This window comes from Manis pentadactyla, chromosome 15 (genome assembly GCF_030020395.1).
Source record: "Manis pentadactyla isolate mManPen7 chromosome 15, mManPen7.hap1, whole genome shotgun sequence".
Lineage (NCBI taxonomy): Eukaryota > Metazoa > Chordata > Mammalia > Pholidota > Manidae > Manis > Manis pentadactyla.
Window position 1 is genome coordinate 54,502,356 of NC_080033.1, and position 18,281 is coordinate 54,520,636.

Genomic DNA, 18,281 nt, shown 5'->3' on the forward strand with positions numbered 1-18,281 from the left:
TGGCAACTCAGAGCTGACCAACACTGCAGGGAAAGGCCCAGCCTTGCACAAAGGTCCCTCAGTGCACACACCCGGACAGGAACTCCCACAGCAGAAGCTGGACCAGGTTATCTGTACCAACTCCACTACACATCACACATTATCAGTTGTTTCAAAGATGTGCTAATGATAATTTAGGTACTGAGATTCAAAGTTTTTAATTTCCACAACATGGGAGCTCTTACAGAAATGAGTCAGCATCTTATCTGTATTCGTTCATTCAGTCATGTGATACTGAATACATCATCATCTACATACCTCAGAGAACCACATAAAATGCTCTAAGGCCCTGCACATGCTTATTAACTCAAAACAAGTCTATTTAAAATACTGTATTAGAAAATTGCATTTAAAGCTTGTATTTTTGTTTTATTTGGTCTTATTTTAAAATATACTCTCCTATCCTATCATAGCTAAGCCATGTCTCTAAAATAAGCTTCCCAATTAAGTAAAGAAGACATAAGCTGCTCCGTACAGCACTTTTGTGCTAGTCAGAAACAGATTCCAGTCTGGATGGGAGCTTGGCTTGACAAAAGGAGCACAAATTAAATATGGCACCCCCTGTGGGCTGATGAGTTGGGAATAGTCAACTCCCAGTGGATGCTGCCCAGACCAGGGCATGTGCCTTGCCAAGCGGAGCAGGGAGGCTGGATGTCAGCCTCCCTTGCCTTCTCTGCTATACCCACTGTGCAGTGTATAACCTGCCCAACTGTAGCTTTGGACATCAGAAATTCAGAGCACGATGTTGGGGACTTTCTTTCTCCTCTATGACAATAACATTGTTGAGCCAATCTGGCTAAATCACTGTACTTGGCAGGTCTTAATGATCTGTGTACAAAGTGTTAAGAAATTTACTGTTATAAATGGGTAGACTTTTTTTCTAATTTTTTAAACTTTGTTTTCATTTTACTGATCTGGTCTGAGACATATGGTAGGTTTTTATAGTACATTAAAAAAAAAAATCTACCAGTCTCCTACAGAACTCTGTGGCGCTAGACACAGAGAAAAGGCTCCACAAACTACTGGCCCTACTAGGCTCCCCCAGGCTTCCCTCAACGTGGCAATTCGTCATTTTTGTGGGCTTTATTCTCTAACTGGCTTGGCAGCCCCCAGGCCCTCAAAGTCCTGGACCAACAGCTGCAGGCTTTTCCAAAGCACCTTCTACTGAAGGTGAGGCAGCACCTAGTGAAGGTGAGGCATGCAATGTCTCCAAATCCACCTTTGAGCACCACAATACTGGTAACCTCATCACCACCTCCACCATCACACACTTGTGGACCAGCAAACAACCACGTGAAGGTATTCTTCTCACAGGTAGGGGTCTATTTCCTTAGTTCCAGATCCAAAACCACACTCTAAAAGAATATAGACCAATTTTGCTGGTAGATTATCCTGATCTAATTTATTATCAGAGAAATCAAGGAGCTAAAAGGGAACTTTAACCTACCAACCTCAGGGTTTTGTTAAAATCCAAACTTTGAGGCTCCCAAGTCAGCTGCCCATCACAGTACTTTGACTTGGGCAATTTGCCTAGGCTGGTTAAATACCTGCACTATAAACAGAATATCACAGGCAAAGACTTGATTTGTCATAAAGTCGAACAATGCAGGGGTAAGGGGCGTCAATCCCCACACAGTCGAAAATCCACATGTATTTGACTCTCTCAAAACTTACCTATTAATAGCCTACTGTTCTTTGAATTTTCCTTTGAATAGGTTGAAACATCTTACTGGTTCTCTCACTAATAAAATCTTTTATATTTGTATGAGAGTCATGATTTTATCTTTTAAAATTTGTCCTTTAACACCCATAAGCAAGCTAAAGCTCAAATGGGTGCCGATATTCTGTAGAGCTACTCTGAGGGGAAAAAAGGTTCTAGAGGTCAATAATTCTTCCCACCCCAAATACTTTGAAGTCTGCTGGCTCACAAAAATGGGAGGATAATCAAGCCTCGATTTCTATCCCTCTATCCCTCCCTCCACCAGCAAACACTGTCTCCAGCTTCCTCATGACTTTCACTGGCTCTGATCTTAGCAATTCTTAAGTGTCACTGATAATCCAAGGAGCCAGAAGAGAAAGGCTGAGGGGCCTCCCTTTATAATGAAACCATCACCTCTCTGGACTCGGACAGATGTGACCCATTTTTTGTGGAAAAATTAGGAACCAGAAAGGCATTCAAGGCTGACAGACCCACCAGGAGCAGTGCCAGCAGAAGAGGGGAAATAGAAGTACACTAAATACTTGCAGGATGGAAAGGAAAGTGATGTTGGAACAGTACTCGTAATTGACCTAATGGATGCAAAAGCACACACACAGTGGGGTTCCAGGTGTGGTCTCTGCAAGCTCCTTGCACAACTTCCCACTTACCAGCTGTGGGGACCCTGAATGAGTTTTGACCTCAATAAGCCTCTGTTTCTTCACCTGTAAACTTTCTGCCTCATAGGATTGCTCTGAGCATTAAATGAGATAACACATGTAAAACACACTTAAGCAGTCTGGCGCATAGTAAATGCACAATAAAGTTAGCTTCAGTATTTTTTTTGACTGAGAAATTAATTTAAGGGAATGTAAAATAGAAACAAAGAATATAATAAAATATAATTTGCCTCCTCTTAACTCCCATTTGTCATGTCCTTTCCAACCCCATTACTGAAAGATCAGTAGGGTCTTTGTTTCTCACCTGAATTACTCAGTCTCTTACCAGGCCTTGATGCTATTATCTCATCCTTCTTAAAGCCATTTCTCACACCCTCTAACTCTGCAATACCTAACAGAAATATCCAAGCACAGAAGTAATTCTAATTTTCTAACAGCCATAGTTTAAAAACAGTTGAAATTAATTTTAGTAGTATATTTTATTTATCCCAGGAGATCTAAAATATTATTTCAACATTGTAACCAATATAAAAAATTGTTATTTTACTTTTCTATCACAGCTTCAAAATCTCGCACCTATTTTATACTTATGCACATCTTGATTTGTACTAGCCACATTATAAGTGCTCAACAGCCTCAGCTTTAACTGCTTCCTATCTCTTTCAGTAAATCTGAATTCATTAGTGCTTTCCTACCTGGGTCGCCCTCATTCCCCCGATCCCTCCTCACTTCCATACCTTTGCCTGATGAACCATACACACCTGGTTCACCTCCTTAGCCACCCCCTTTCCTGGACTTGCCCTTGACTCCCAGCTCCTAGTATATTCCTTCTCCCCAGATCACACCACACCTCATGCCAGGAACCATTCGACACTCAACATGTAAATGTGCCCGTTTCCCACAGGGTCTTCCTTGCCAAGCCCAGTGTCCCCAGACTCTGTTAAAGCACTTGGCTCTGCTAATAAGAACAATCTGTGTACTTTCTTCGCCCCATGCCAAACCCTCACCCTCAAGTGGACTGTGAGCTTCTTGGAGGCAGGGATTTTTTCTGTCCTATTTATGTACGTCTAACAGCACCCAGCCTAGGCATTCACACACATAAAAAATACAGATTTTTTTAAAGGGAGAGAACATGTTCGAACTTTCACCAACATCTAGCTACTGATGTTGATTTAATTCTAAGGTTACTTAGCCAACTCTTAATCTCAAATTATATACATATATAGGGTTTGGACCAAAGAGGATTGAGAAAGGAGGCAAGCTATGGAAGCTACTACATCTGGAAGAGCCATTGTTCCTGAGGTTTGTTTGTTTTGTTTTGTTTTTTTCATTGGCACAAAAGTCTCTTAGCCTTAAACTGTTTTTCATAGCCGTGCTGGAATAAATGGGAAACCACAAAAATGAAGGCTTCCAGTGCGCCAGTCATCGAATTGTAGTGGCAGGAAAGAAACCATCCAAAACTATCCACATTTGATTCAACTCTGAACAACTTAAGTACATATTAACCTGTTTAATTCCTAAATTTAACCAGTCATTTGAAATGTTCCAGATTATAGTATTTCCTACAGCACTCTCCAGCCTCCAGAAGATCAAGTCCTCCTTTCTCAGGCCCCTTGGAACTGCAGTTCTTTTATTTTAATCAGAGAGCTTTATAAAAACAACCACTTGGATCCTCAGCCTCCATCCCAACTTTTCTCTTTATACAGTTAAGTGCCTACTCTGAGGGTTCTCAAAGGATACTGGCGTGGCAGATTCTGAGCAACCCTCTCTCCCAACATGTTAATCAGAAAGCAGACAACTTCAATAATAATTACAGAATCCATGGTTTTCATTTTACACTTTCCTAAGCAAAAAGCTTGGCAAAGCCTCTTCTGGTTTCCCCAACTTTGACAAAAATCTGTCTCCTAAGCAAAAGCTTCTGTTTCCCAGTAGCAGTAGATTCTCTTAAAACTCAGTTAAAGAAAAAAGAATTACAATGGCATTTTATGTCCATACTTTCTCCCCAATATTTTCCACTTAGAACAGACTCCAGAAGTTTATTTATAAATGTTATTTCTCCCTTACAGATCCCATGTATTCAGATAATTTGACCTTACAAACTACATTAAGTAATAATGCATTCTTTCCCCTCTCTTTTGTAAAAACAGATCTTGTATTCAGCTGCTTCTTCAGTGGCTCACTCTGTGCCAGGGGATACAGCAGGGAACTGAACACACACTGCCCCTGCTCTCAAGGAGTTGACATTCTAGTCGGGTGGTAAATACTATGAAGAAAAATAAAGCAGGGTGAGGGCAATAAGGAGTGGAGACGAGTGAGTACGCAACTTTAGGTAGGGTGGCCAGGGAAGGTCTCTTTGGAACAGAACAGAAGAACAGCAGTTCTGAAGAATAGAGCTAAGTGATATTTTTAGGAAGGGTGGGGAACGGGGCATGGAGGAATAAACCTCAAGTACAAAGACTCTGAGGTGAAACAGCAATATGCTACTCAACGTGATAAAGCTTCTGATCAATATGACATAACTAGTACCACAAATTTCCAGTCAAAAAAGAAATCAGACTTATTCTGTTTAATGCCTTTATATTAGACTTTGTGAAATACAATTAGTACCCAGCCTCTCAGTCTCTCAATCCCCCATTTCTATGTTAATAAATTCTAGGGCTCCCAGGGGACTCCCCTCTGGAAACCAGCAACAGACCCACCACTTCATGTGTGGAGACAAGGCCACACACGAGAGGTGTTAAGATGAATGCTAGGCCCCCTTTTAAGTGAGAATTTTTCACACAAAGATCCTGCCCATCAAGAAGTTAAACTGCTTAAAAATAAGATACTTTCCAAATACTAAAAAAGTAAGATCTTCTCCCCGAAGGAGGTGTCATCTGAATTCTGTACCTTTCCACTCAGCTGTCCCTTCTGCAGCCAGCTGTAAGCCTGCTCCAAGCCCTAGACCATTTTCAACTGAGCCTTTGGAAGTGTAAACTGGCTCCTTGGCTCCTCACAACCACACAAGATGTGGAGGCCACCCCTTTGGCCAGGGGTGCCTTGTCCTTATTCTCTACCTCTCCCAGTCTATTCTTCCTCCTTCTGGGTCCTCTGAAAGTCCCACCTTACTAATGAATTCAAATCCCAGCTCATCTCTTGCACACATGGCCTGTCTCTGAGGAATAGTCTCATTTTCCAAACAAAAATATCAGGACACACTGTCAGTAGGTAGGTACTTGTTACAAGAATCACTGCAATTTCAATGCTTGGAATATTTCATAATTTAAAGTAAAATACTTTTTAAAACTTAAGATGCACTTACACATGGTTTGATGAGCAGCGTAAGAAAACGGGGGCTGTCTGGGAAAGTTTAGGATCTGGGATCAGTCACAGGCCTTTGCTGCTCTATTCTCTAACAACTTGATTTTCCAAAGAAATCTGACATCATTCTATAAAAGGATGTGAAGGCTACTTCCAAGAATAAAGATAAAGAGGCGGTGACATCAGCTGTGTGTTGAAAGCCAGAATGCTGGCATTTCCAGGTAACTTCAACAGCTGAGAGAACTAACAGGACCATCATGGGAAATAATCAGACTCAGCTACCATACAGACGTCAGCTTTTAAAGGGGTGTCACATATACACCATAGCTCAGTATACCCAGAACCAGACTGAGGCTGGAAATATGCCTTTCTTGAGCACCCAGGCAGGCAACCATTCCACTAGATGGGAGAGCATTGTGGACTCGGCAGGGCACATACACTCCAGAATTAGAAAGGCTCCCCCTGCTTTCTAATCAAAAACAGAGGTCTTCCGGGGCTGTCAAGAATAAATTAATTTGACCCTGGGACCCAGGAGGGGTCAGAAAGTCTTACTGAGCTCACCATTCCCTAATAATAAGTACTTGTGTGTGAGCACACTGGAGACTTGGAATATACTGAAATTTTCAGGTATGTTACAGAAACAAATGCTGACCAAGTCCATAAGCTGTTAAATGTTCAGAAATGTAATGGTATTGCCCTTTGATCTAGTAAAAGAACTCCTTGAAATTCAACAAAAAATAACAACTCAAAAAAAAAGAAAAACACAGGACATTTACTGAAGCATTCTTCTAAATAGCAAAAAAATTAGAAACCATGATCTCATGCAGCCTTTGAAAGAAAACAATTCCAAAGACCTTTGTATTTGTGTCTGTCATACTAAGACTTTTCTCCCCTCGTTTCTTTTAATGCTAAAATTTTTATTGAGATATAACTAACATTGTATTATATAACATACTGAGATATAATTGACTAACATTGTATTATATAACATACATAATATATAACTAATATTATATTAATTTCACGTGTACGTATTTGTACATATTGTGAAATGATAACAGTAAGTCTAGTTAATATCCATCACCACACATAGTTTTTTCTCTTCTGATGACAACTTTCAAGATTTACTCTCTTAACTTTCAAATATATAATAAAGTATTAACTATAGTTACCATGCTATAGTACATTAAATCCCCAATGTTTTAACTAATAAAATATGGGTAAATTCCTTTCAAATGGAAGAAATTTTGCCATTAGCAAAATAAATTAAGCACCTGCTATTTTGTAGAAGGCTTGTTTTTTACAGGAAAATGTACTGAAAACATTTTGAAGCTTCAAGTTTCTTCAAGAGGTCTGTATGACCTAAAGCGTTCTCCCCAAGGGTCTCCAAATTACAAAGTAAGGAAAGTAATAAAAGGCCAATTAAAGATTACGGCCAGTATATTAACTTTAAGGCTAATGTATACTAAGATGGAGCTAATAACTGCTAACATTTTAGTGATTTTTGAATAGAAGATATTTGCATGTGGTATACAACTCAAAATGTATGAAAAGTCACACAATGGAAACTAAGTCTCCCACCTGGGCCTCAGACACCCCAATTCCCAAATTGTATCATTCCAGAGATATTCCATAGCGCCAAGTTTGTATGACTTTGTAAGACACTTTGCTAAAGACTCTGTATTGAGGCCTCATCTGTGTTGATAGATAAATCAGCCCCAATTTACAAGTGAGACCTGCTTGTGTCCTGACATGATCAAGCAACTAGCCCAAAGTCTCATGGTGACGAGAAATAAAGACCACACTTTCAGAACCCAAAGTTCATACTCTTGGAACCTATTATCCCCATCCCATCCTCCCCCAACACACACATACACACACCCCTAAATGAAGGCGACTTCATGTTATGCTGTTCCCTCTGTCACAAACACTCTTCCACCAACCTCTGCCATCTCTTTGCCAGGCTAAATTTCCAAACAAAGTTTAGAATCAGTTTGTCCCTTATCTAAAAAGTCTTGCTGGGATTTTGGGATTATACAGATCAATTTGTGAAGAACTGATATTATAACTATGTTGTCTTCCGTTCCATGAACACAGTATGTATGTCTACTTACTTGGGTTGTCTTTAACTTCTTCAGAGTTTGTAGTATTCAGTATGCAGATCTTGTACATGTTTTATTAGGTTTATACCTAATAATTCCATTGTTTTGTTTTCATAGCTATTGTAATTAATAGTTGTTTCTTAATTTCGGTTTCCAATGATTCATTGCTAGGATACAGATACATAATTGATTTTGTATGTTGACCCTGCATCTTGCAAACTTGCTAATTTATGAGTCCTAACTCATTTGTTAGTCCGAGGAGCTTTTTTATAGATTCCCATGGGACTGTCTACATAAACAATCATGCCATCTGTGAATAGGGACAGTTCTTTCTTTCCAATCTGTATGCCTTCTATTTATTTTTCTTGCATGACTAGCACTTGGAATATGATGCTGAATATCAGTGGTGAGAGAGGTGGTCACTGCTTTGATCCCCACCTTAGAGGGAAACCATTCATTCTTTCAATACTAAGTACAGTGTTAGCTGTTTGGTAGATGCCCCTTTTGGGGGTTGAGGAAATTCCCTTCTCAGTTTGCTGGCAGCATTTATCATGAATGAATGCTGAATTTGTCAAATGTTTTTTTCTGCATCCATTGACATAACCATGTGTTCTTTATTCTTTAAGCTGCTCATATATTGGGTTTCATCTATTGATTTTGGAAAACTGAATCAGCCTTTTGTTCCTGAGATAAATCACCATTGCTTAAAGTATGCTATTCTTTTTACATAATATTGCTGGATTTGACTTCCCAGTGTTTTGTTGAGGATTTTTTTGTGTTTTGAGTTCGTGAGAATGATTGGTCTATAGTATTCTTTCCTTGAACTCTATTTGTCTGGTTTTGTAAAAGATGTGTACTATATATTCTTCTGAGTCCTTGGATGATAACCTTACTGTTTTTAACTATCATAAAATTTTTAAAGTGGTTTTAACTTTGCTTTCCCATTAGAATTTGGTTCTAAATCCTTGACCAAGAAGACAACTTACAAAGATAACAATAATCTTTCCAGGGGAAAATGAGACTGTTCTTTAAGGAGCCACTGTAAGGTAGATGTGAGACTCCAAGGCAGTGAAACCTGCCACTGCACCTCCCATCCACCCTGCCTGCCCCCATCCTGCCCCTGCACATCCCCCAAAGGGCAGGAAAGGTGAGGACGGTACTGTCTTGAGATAAAAGACTGACAAGGTTTCCATCAAATAAAAGACATGTTATTACTCAACCTTGAAATGCATATACTGACAGCTGTCTTTGAGTTACCTAAAAAGCATCCACGAAGATTTAACCCCTTCATTCTTACAACTCCTAAAATGCTCAGCCATTTCTACCCACATTCTACTATTGTGGATGCCAAGGCTAGAAACAGTTAAGAAATTTCAAGATCAGCAGACCTAAAATTTGATTTTAAAATCTCTTACCCAACTTTGTTATAAAAGGTCCTGAGCCATGGCAATGCAATACCAAAAGGTCAGTCGGGGATCGGGGGACGCAAGTACGCATCTGCGATATAATGAGTTATAAGAAATACATATTCGCAGAGGTGAGGCATAGAACCTCACCCCCCCTGTTTTGAGAGAAATCTTCTGCATCCGTGGATGTTTTGTTGCCCTTGTCTAGCTTGGATTAATACTTAGTCTATAGGCACACACCTGATCATCTACATTTGCCCTCTTACAGCACTAAACTATGTTTTCTACCTTTATCTTGCATCTACCTACCACTTCAGCATTTTATTAAAAATAATAATAATAATAATAAGGGAGAAATGTGGGATTCACATATAAATCAAGTATAAAAATCAAACGAATAATCATAATTGACCTGATTGTTTATAGTTCATGATGCGTGATCAAAACCGAAAGTTTCTGTGATGACTGCCCTTGCACTGTTCACCATGTAAGAACTTATTCGCTATGTAAGAACTTGTTCACCATGTACAAATTTGTTCGTTATGCTTCAGAAGATTGGAGACTGTTGAGAATTAGGCTTGGGGTTGATTAATGATTGTGCACTGAGTCCCCTATACAGAATTTTATTGTTGTTAACAACCATTTGATTAATAAATATGAGAGATGCCCTCTCAAAAAAAAAAAAATACATATTCGGTCATTCATATGACCAAACACATTTCTCAGGTGCATTTTATCTTCATCCACAGGAATGAAAACACTGCAGAACCTTAAAGGTGAAATGGCTGTCTTGTCATGCTAATGACACCTTTGGACCCCACCCAAGGGCGGGGCTGGAGGCTGAATCAGCCAATGCCCAATGATATAGTTAATCACGACTATGCAGTGAAGCCCCCACAAAAACCCAGAAGAACGTACTTCTCTCTATGATTCTGCTTCTCTGCTGGAGGGAGTCTCTACACTTCGGGAACCAGAACGTTTCCATGTGCTACTGAGCTAGGAGGCCCCAAACTCCAGGAAGACAGAAGCTCCTTATTTGGAACCTTGCCCTGTGTATCTCTTCATCTGGCTGTTAACTTGTATCCTTTACGGTATCCTTTATTAAACTGGTAAATATAAGTGTCTTCCTGAGTTCTGACAGCTGCTCTAGCAAATTAATTGGACCTAAGGGGGAGGTCGTTGGAACCTCTAATCTGTAGCCCGCTGGTCAGAAGCACAGGTAGCAGCCTAGGACTTGTGACCAGCATCTGGGGTGGGGGGTGGAGGGCAGTCTTGTAGGTGAAGCCCTTAACCTGGGGAATCTATTGCTGTCTCCAGGCAGATAGAGTCAGATTTGAGTTTGTGGACACCCTGCTGGTATTCAAGAATTGCTTGGTGGTGTGCGTGGAAAGCCCCCTCCCACCCCCAACACACACATACTGGAATTGGGTCCGAGGACCCGAAAGGAGTTTCACTACTGCTATATACTATTGCTGTGTAGAAGAAAAAACAGTATCTAAACCAAAAGAGCTTCCTGAGGGGTCTTTTTGGAACTAAATGATAACTGCTCTCAGCAATTTAGAGAAGTGGGCAGGTCTGCTGGGTGACAAGCAGGGCACAAGGGCACTGCACACCTGCACAACAGCCACTGAGAACTAAATCCCTGTCAGTCTCACCTCGGCACAGAAGTCACCCAAGAGGTTGCCAGGCTGCCCAAAGACCACAAAAGTGCCAGAGGCCTCAAAGACTCCTGCTCTGCTGCATGAAACAGCTCAAAGGCAGTGAAGAGCACATTCTGAAACCAGACTGCCTGGGTTCAAATTCCACACTACCGCCCACTAGTCACGTGACCTTAAATGAATTACAACCTCTGTGCTTCAAGTTTTTTGTCCATAAAATGGGAGCGACAACTGTAGAGTAAACACGCACTAAATCATGTCTGTTACTCAGCAAGTTACATCCAATCCAGGCCCTGTCCTCCTCTAACACTGTCCTTAAGTAATGGTATATGTGACAGTATGCCTTCCCCCAGACACTACACCCCCAGTGCAAAACTCTGCTTTCAACCAGTTGACAGGAAAAAAACACACATACAAACAAATAAATAAGCAAAAGGCCTAATTTAACTATTTCAATAAATGATGTCTGGGAGCTAAAAACCCATAAGCAACAATCCACATTCACAAAAAGGAAGAAGGCACTTAAATCAATAGCTTAAACCAACTCTTTTTTCCATAAAAAGTACATCTTTATTATTTGATATACCACAGGAGACATTCTCCCCAACCAAGAGATAGATATGAGTTTCATATTCCAAATATATAAGCTATGAAAATGCACTGATTAATTTTCATATTTCAGATTACTGTAAAAAAATTCCATTTAAAATATAAACTTAACTTTCAAATCACTAGAAAGTAAACTAACTTTAATTCAAATATATAATTATAATTTTGGAGTGTCATTTTCACCAAGCTCAAGAAACAGAAAATATTTAGCAACGATTACTAACATTTACTACACACTAAGTGCCTAATAAACTAGTACTAATTTCTACATACTACCTCATTCTCTTACTCTTTTGAGGAAGGTATAGGCTCATTTTACAGAAAACCTCAGCTTTGAGTTTGACCATTAATGGTTCTGATAGAAAACTAATTGGTAGCACCTGGGTGAGCCTTTAACACTAAAATGATCTAGAAAGGTAAGTCTCGAACACTGATGTGCATGTGAGTCACCTGAGGATTCTTGTTAAACTGCAGATGGATTCAGAAGGTCTGGCATGAAGCCTTCGAGTCTGCATTTCTAACAAGCTCTCAAGTGCTGGCAGTGCTGCTGTTCTAGGGACCCCAGCTGTAGCAGCAAGGACCTTCAGGTTGCAATTGGCCATTATCCACAAAAAAAGAGTCTGTAAAAACTAAAATGGATTGAAAATCAAAATTTCCTCAAAAACAGTAAGTTAATTATAAGGCCCAATGTGATAATTAGAACTTATCCGCATTTCTTGATGGGATCCTGAGCTTTGTAACATCTTAGAAATATCTTCATAATGACTTCTTGTTTAAATTTAGAGTCCAATTTCTTGGAGTTTTGTGGGGGGGGGGTTCCCCCTAAAAACCCTTATTTTATCAAGTCTGAGAAGCCAAGTACATGGAAGACTATTTCAAGTTCCTATACTGTTCAGCAGCGCCCTTCCTTCACTTGCCCATGTACAACCTCTTGCTGTTGAAATTCTAGAGATTAGACAAATGGCAGAGGTAGGTGACATTTAGGGGTTGCACCCCAAAGTTCTTCCAGATGGAAAGTACAACTACAACAAGATGGCACCTAACCAAAACGCATCAGTGACTGGCTTCCATTTCTGGCCTTCCATGACAAAGTTCCAGCAATGAGGTGATAATGAACGTTTTATAGAAACTACTGGATGTCCATTCTTTTATCAGATCGTTTGAGTGGCAAGTTCTATTTACTTTCAAAAATGTTTGAAAGCAAAGCAAGGTATTTAACGAGGCCCCTATACCACCACCAAGTTCACGCCCTGCTCCTCTATATTCATTTCTGATGATCTGTGCTATCATCAAACACTGGCAGGCAGGCTACCTCTTTAAACAGCCACACCTATACCCCACCACCCCCCATCCTCTTTGCTAACAGCAATGCCTAACTACAGAACCAGCAAATCTCTGAGAACATTCCAGCTTACCAGATAAGGTCAGTTTAAAATCCTACAGAGGGACAACCTGCTCCACTTGTCTTTCCTTCAAGACCTTCAAAAATACCCTCCAGAACAAGCCCTTCACCCAATCCAGAAATTAAACAAGTCTATGATTCTGCAATTTACAAACACTGAGACCTTTATTTAAAGAGTGTCCACATATTATTCCTAAGGAATATTTATCTATGTACTCCAGTAAGCACAAAAAGCCTAATGCTCGAAAGAAACAAAATGCACATACATTGCGGCTCTGTGCAAATGGCTTCTCTGGCTAAAAAGCCTATAAAGTTGTGCTGCCCAGCCTCAAAGGCAGGCCTATCTGTGAGGGGGTATATCACTGCACATATTTTTTCTGACATGGAGCGCACCCTATTCAAAACAGCCAAGCAACTACTCAGAGAGGCCTGTTAGAAAACCACAGAAGAGGGGCAGAGCTGACAGGCCCCTGCCCTGAACACCCTAGAAGCTAAAAATAAGAATTCTGAGAACGGAGCTCTACTACAGACAAGTCCAACAGAAAGTTCTCTGTTTCTTTTACCTCTAAAACTGGCTGCCCTCCCAGAGTGATTTAACTCTGGGTACCAGTTGGGGAATGCCAGCCACTGTGCTAGGGCGGAGGATTCAGGGATGCGGGTTTTGTCTTCTAGGTTGATTAGGAGTCAAAGCTCTTAAGGATAAACTGGAGACTTTGTAGGCAGATCTGGGCTGCCCCGCTGCATCTAGACTACATGTCTCCATTCAACAACCATTTATTGAACGGCTACCATATGCCCGGGAGGAAAAACAAGCCACAGTCCCCAGTGTTTTAAGTAAAGACAGACAAGGACCGTCAGGAGCGGTGGAGGTTGTGCGGGCCCCGAAAACCTGCCACAAGTTGCTATGACCACAGTACCCAGGGGACGGCATGACCCCGTGCCAGGCTGCGCGTACCACCAAGCCCAAAAATGCAACAGGCTCACAGCGAAGGAGGGAGTGGACAGGCAGGCCCAGGGGGGCAGGTGTTCGTGTAGGAGACGCACACCTGAGGTGGCAGGGCTGATAGGGGCAGGGGCCCCCAGGGGAGACAGAAGGGCGGCCCGGGGACCCCACGAGGGAGAACGGGTGCTACGAACAGGGGTCTGGCCCGGCAGGCGGGTGCGCGGCGGAGACCGGCCGGGCCTGCGCCCCCGAAGCGGGAGCGGAGAGAGAAGGCTAGGCCGCCCGCCCGCACCTAGGGCCCCGCCCGGCACCTACCACTTGGGCGACCTTGAGGCAGCCGAGCGCGCTGCGCAGGTAGTCGAGGTCGCAGCGCAGGCCGGCCAGCCCGCGGCGCTGGCTCACCGGCTCGGTGGTAGGCTGGTACGGGCTGCTGGCGCCCGAGATCATGGAGGTGCTCGAGGCCTCACCCTCGAAGCCGTCCAGCTCCTCGCCGCTCCGCATGCTGCCGCCTGGCCCGGGCCGCCTCGCGCGGCCGGAGCCGGGAGCTGGCGGTCTCAGCGCGGCCACCGCATCCCCGCGGCCGCCTCCCGCCTGACCGCCCGCCGCCCGCCCCGCCGCCGCCTCCTCAGCGCCCGCCGCCCGGCTGCGGCCGCGGCTCAGTCCGCTGGGGCTCGGCTCCCGTCGCCTCGGCAGCGGAAAGGAAGGGAGGCGGGAACGGGCGGAGAGGGAAGGAGCTGGGGACCGGCGCGGCGGGCCGGGAGTGGGCGGAGCAAACGCCCGCCCGCCGGCCGCTCGGAGGCGCTCCGCTGCTCCGGCGACGCAGGGTGGCTGCCCGCGCGGCCGGGCCTGGGGGGTGGGGCGGGGCGGGGCGGGGCGCGGCGCGGTCTCCTCGGGCCCCGCCCCTCACCTGAGCGCGCGCTGGGGACCCGCGCCGCGGCTCCGCGCCCGGCGGTCTTGCTTCGAGCGCGGGCACCGGGAGGAACAAGGGTTGAGAAGAGGGTAGAGGGGCACCTAGGGGACACGGAGTTGCTTTCTCAGGGCGCTACCTCAGTTTCTCCTCTGGAGGCAGTGGGGTCCTCTGCAGGTGGGCTCCGGGACTTTCCGGTGACGACCAAGATGTGCTGTGCGACCCTCGTGCTGGGAGCAGTGCATGGCCCTGGGTGGGCCTGACACGGAGTGTTTGATCAGAGGGTGTTAGGTGGACTCCCACACAGGGCGCTTTGCAACAAACCAGTTCTGGGGCCAGGGACCGAGAGGGGCAAGGGTGAGGGAGTTGGGGTGAGGGGGCTGTCATTAAGTACCACATCTGCAGAACCGACACACGGTAAAATTTATGATTAACTCCCAATGTAAGTTCTGGATCCACGGGCCTGACCGAAGAGGGGCGCGAGCGTACAGTAGACCCTCAGTAACTGACGTTAGTTTCCTCTTAGCTGAAAAGGTTTTAGGATCTCTGTCTAATCATCAAGTCAGGTTAAGATTTTTGCGCTGAAGGGCATTCATTAGAGACTAATTCGCAATGCAAGTGTGAAGGCTAGTTTTAAACTTAAGTAAAACACTGACTTTCTAAGAATTGTCGCCATGGTATTGAACTCATCCACACCACAAATATCGAGAGCTTCCCCTGGTCTAGGCGTGGAGCAAGGCACTTGTTCCCATTTTACAGAAGAACGGACTGACTCCAGAGTGGTAGTAGCTTGTCTCGGGCGACATTAGTTGGCGGGCAGAGCTCAGATTCCAAATTTTCTCACTACGTAATGTTGCCTAATATATAATTCAGATAAACTTGTGAACTCTACACTGAGAAGCAGTGCATACCATAACTAAGGAGATTTCAATTTAAAAGAGCTCTTACCTTTTTGGTTACCAAAGATAGTAAAGGCAATGACTCTAAAATACCCCATTCGAACAACAAATATTTTCTGGACACATATTATGTGCTAAGTATATGTTAGGAACTAGAAATAGACTGCTAGTCAAAGATGACCGTTTGGATGTAGGCTCTAGCCTCTGCTCTCTCCCAAAATCCCAGTGAAATAACAGTTACAGGGATTTATTTTTTTAAGGGAATAAAACCACTGGGACAAAGAATGGGAAAGGAGACAATGGCAACAAAATGTTGGAAGAAGAAAAGCAAATGGGCAAGTGGTAACTGACTTAGCAGTTCCAAGAAAGCTAAACCCTAAGCTGACAGGAGAGGCTGAAATGCAACCTCAGGTACATCACGTAACAATAGGCTCTGAAATGGACAGCATGGAGCACATCTAGAAGTGGGGATGGAGGCAGGAACCAAAAAAAAAGATCAATTTAAGAAGCAGTTGGATCCCTGGTTCCCCTCTCATGCCCAAGACTGGAGTTTTAGTCTCTGCAGAAGATAAAACAGAAAGTCTCTTAACTCTAGGGAGAAGTAGGTACAACTGAGGGCAGGGGTGCCTACTGAAAATACATATATATATATATATATATATGTGTATCTCTTTGGTTATTAAATAATACAAAGCAAAAAACTAAAAGCTCAATATGACAGTTAATGAAAACCTCACAGGAAATAAAGCCAAAAGACAAAAAGATGGAAAATGAGAGAAAAAAATAATAAAATTAGAGGAATAATCCAAGAGAATAATAGAATACTAAGACTTCCATAAGGTTAGAACAGAAAAAGTGGAGGGAAGAAAATATAAAATGATAATTCAATAACATTTTCCAGAACCAGAGGACATGAGTTTTGGATTTGAAGGACCCACCAGTGCACAGCACAGTGAATGAACACTGATCCACGCCCAGGCACATCAGACCAGCAGGGCAAGGAGAAGATTCTGGAGTTTGCAGAGAGGAACTGAACAGGTTTCATTATAAAGGATCGTAAATCAAAAGACATCAGACTTTTCCACAGCAACTTTGGGAGCTACAGGGAAAAGCAAACTTAGATATCCTGAGGAAAATAATTCCTCCCCCACAGAGGTCTGGTTCCAGCTGGAGTATCCATCAGGTATGAGGGTTGATGAAAGACTTAGACACGCAGAGAAAGATTCCCTCTGTCTCTTTCTTAGGAGGCTCCTTGAAGAGAACAGAACAAGGATTTAAACCAAAGAAATCACAGGACACAGGATTCAGGAAAAGGTGGGTGCAGCCTAGAGAGAGGTGATAAGGAAAGTTTTGAGATAGATTAGTTATAAATGCATAGAAAACTAAGCAAAGATGCATAGATATCTATTAACTGCAGGGAAAATAAAATGATGTATAGAAAAGAAGTACGGTCAATCACATGGGTCAGCTGTGAATAATATATGCATAATTATAAAGTAAACAGTGGATGCTGATCTAACTGAAAGTATGTAACCATATTTGGAGGAGAGGATGGGGGACAGGATGTGTGCACGTGTAATTGGGGAAAGAGAGGGTGTACAAGGGACCTAAATACTCACCATCCATTGTGGGAGATCAGTAGATGCTTAAAACTGAAAAATCAAGAGGAGGTAGTATATGCATGTTAACTAATACAAAGGTAAATACAAAAATAATCAGTTAAAAGTTTTAAAATGTTGCCTCTGGGGAGCAGGAAATGTGAGCATATAACTTTAATAAAAGCTACATTAAAAACAGATTTTTAAAAAGGAACTTGAGAGTTAGTGTGAACAAGGCAAATACAGTGCCCTGCCAGCATGGACATGGAGAACAAGTACTGAAACCAGTAAATACAACAGAACATGTGCTGAGTATTGTTCATGAATTTCCAGCAAGGATCTAATTGAGTCTGTGGATCAGAATTTCATCTGAGATTTGAAGTACACACACACACACAGCAGTTAGCTAGGCAAAGAGATGGTAAGGGTTGGTGGAAGAGTGTTTTGGGAAGAAGGAACAACACGTGCAAAGGTCCAGAGACAAGCAAAAGTAAAGCACAGTGAAGAGGCTCAAGTGCTGAATTCAAGGGGAGGAGGACTGGCAGACAAGACCTGAAGCTGAAAGGTAGCCTTGGGCAGAGGCTTGTGGGCCAAGAGAGACAGTGGACTCTGAACAGAAAAGTGTTTATCAAGCAGGAGAGTGGCCACTGAGCACTGACTTAGAATGTTCTCTCTGGCTTCATTAAGGGATTAAGCGGAAGCAAGATTGGAGGCTTCCCTCCAGTACTTACTAACTGTTCCCTATTCTTGGACACTAGCCTAAGTTTATTTTTAGTTCCAGGGACAGCCTCAAAATTTTTACTTCTGGTTTTTAACAGAAGTTCACAGACTTCCAAAGGATGTTGTTGGGAATCCCACATAGGAATTATAGATAAAATTTGGTATTTTGATGACTTTCCCAGTGTTAAATTGTAGTACATCGTAAGTCTGTGCTTCCAGGTATGCACAAGTGCTGAAGTCAAAATGAGGACAATAAATGATAGAAAGGTGGACAGCTCTTGGGCAGACCCCTGGGTTTCAAGATCTGGTCCACACATCCAGG

General features: G+C 42.8%; 1 protein-coding gene across 1 annotated transcript in view; it reads right to left on the reverse strand.

Annotated features, from left to right (window-relative positions):
- Nucleotides 1-14,660, reverse strand: part of CMTM4 (CKLF like MARVEL transmembrane domain containing 4) — a 62,457-nt gene extending 47,797 nt beyond the window's left edge. The window contains exon 1 of the mRNA XM_036897716.2: nucleotides 14,151-14,660. Within this exon, the coding sequence (XP_036753611.1) occupies nucleotides 14,151-14,336 (186 nt within the window). The 5' untranslated portion in view covers nucleotides 14,337-14,660. The remainder of the gene's footprint in view (nucleotides 1-14,150) is intronic.
- Between the last annotated feature and the right edge of the window lie 3,621 nt (nucleotides 14,661-18,281).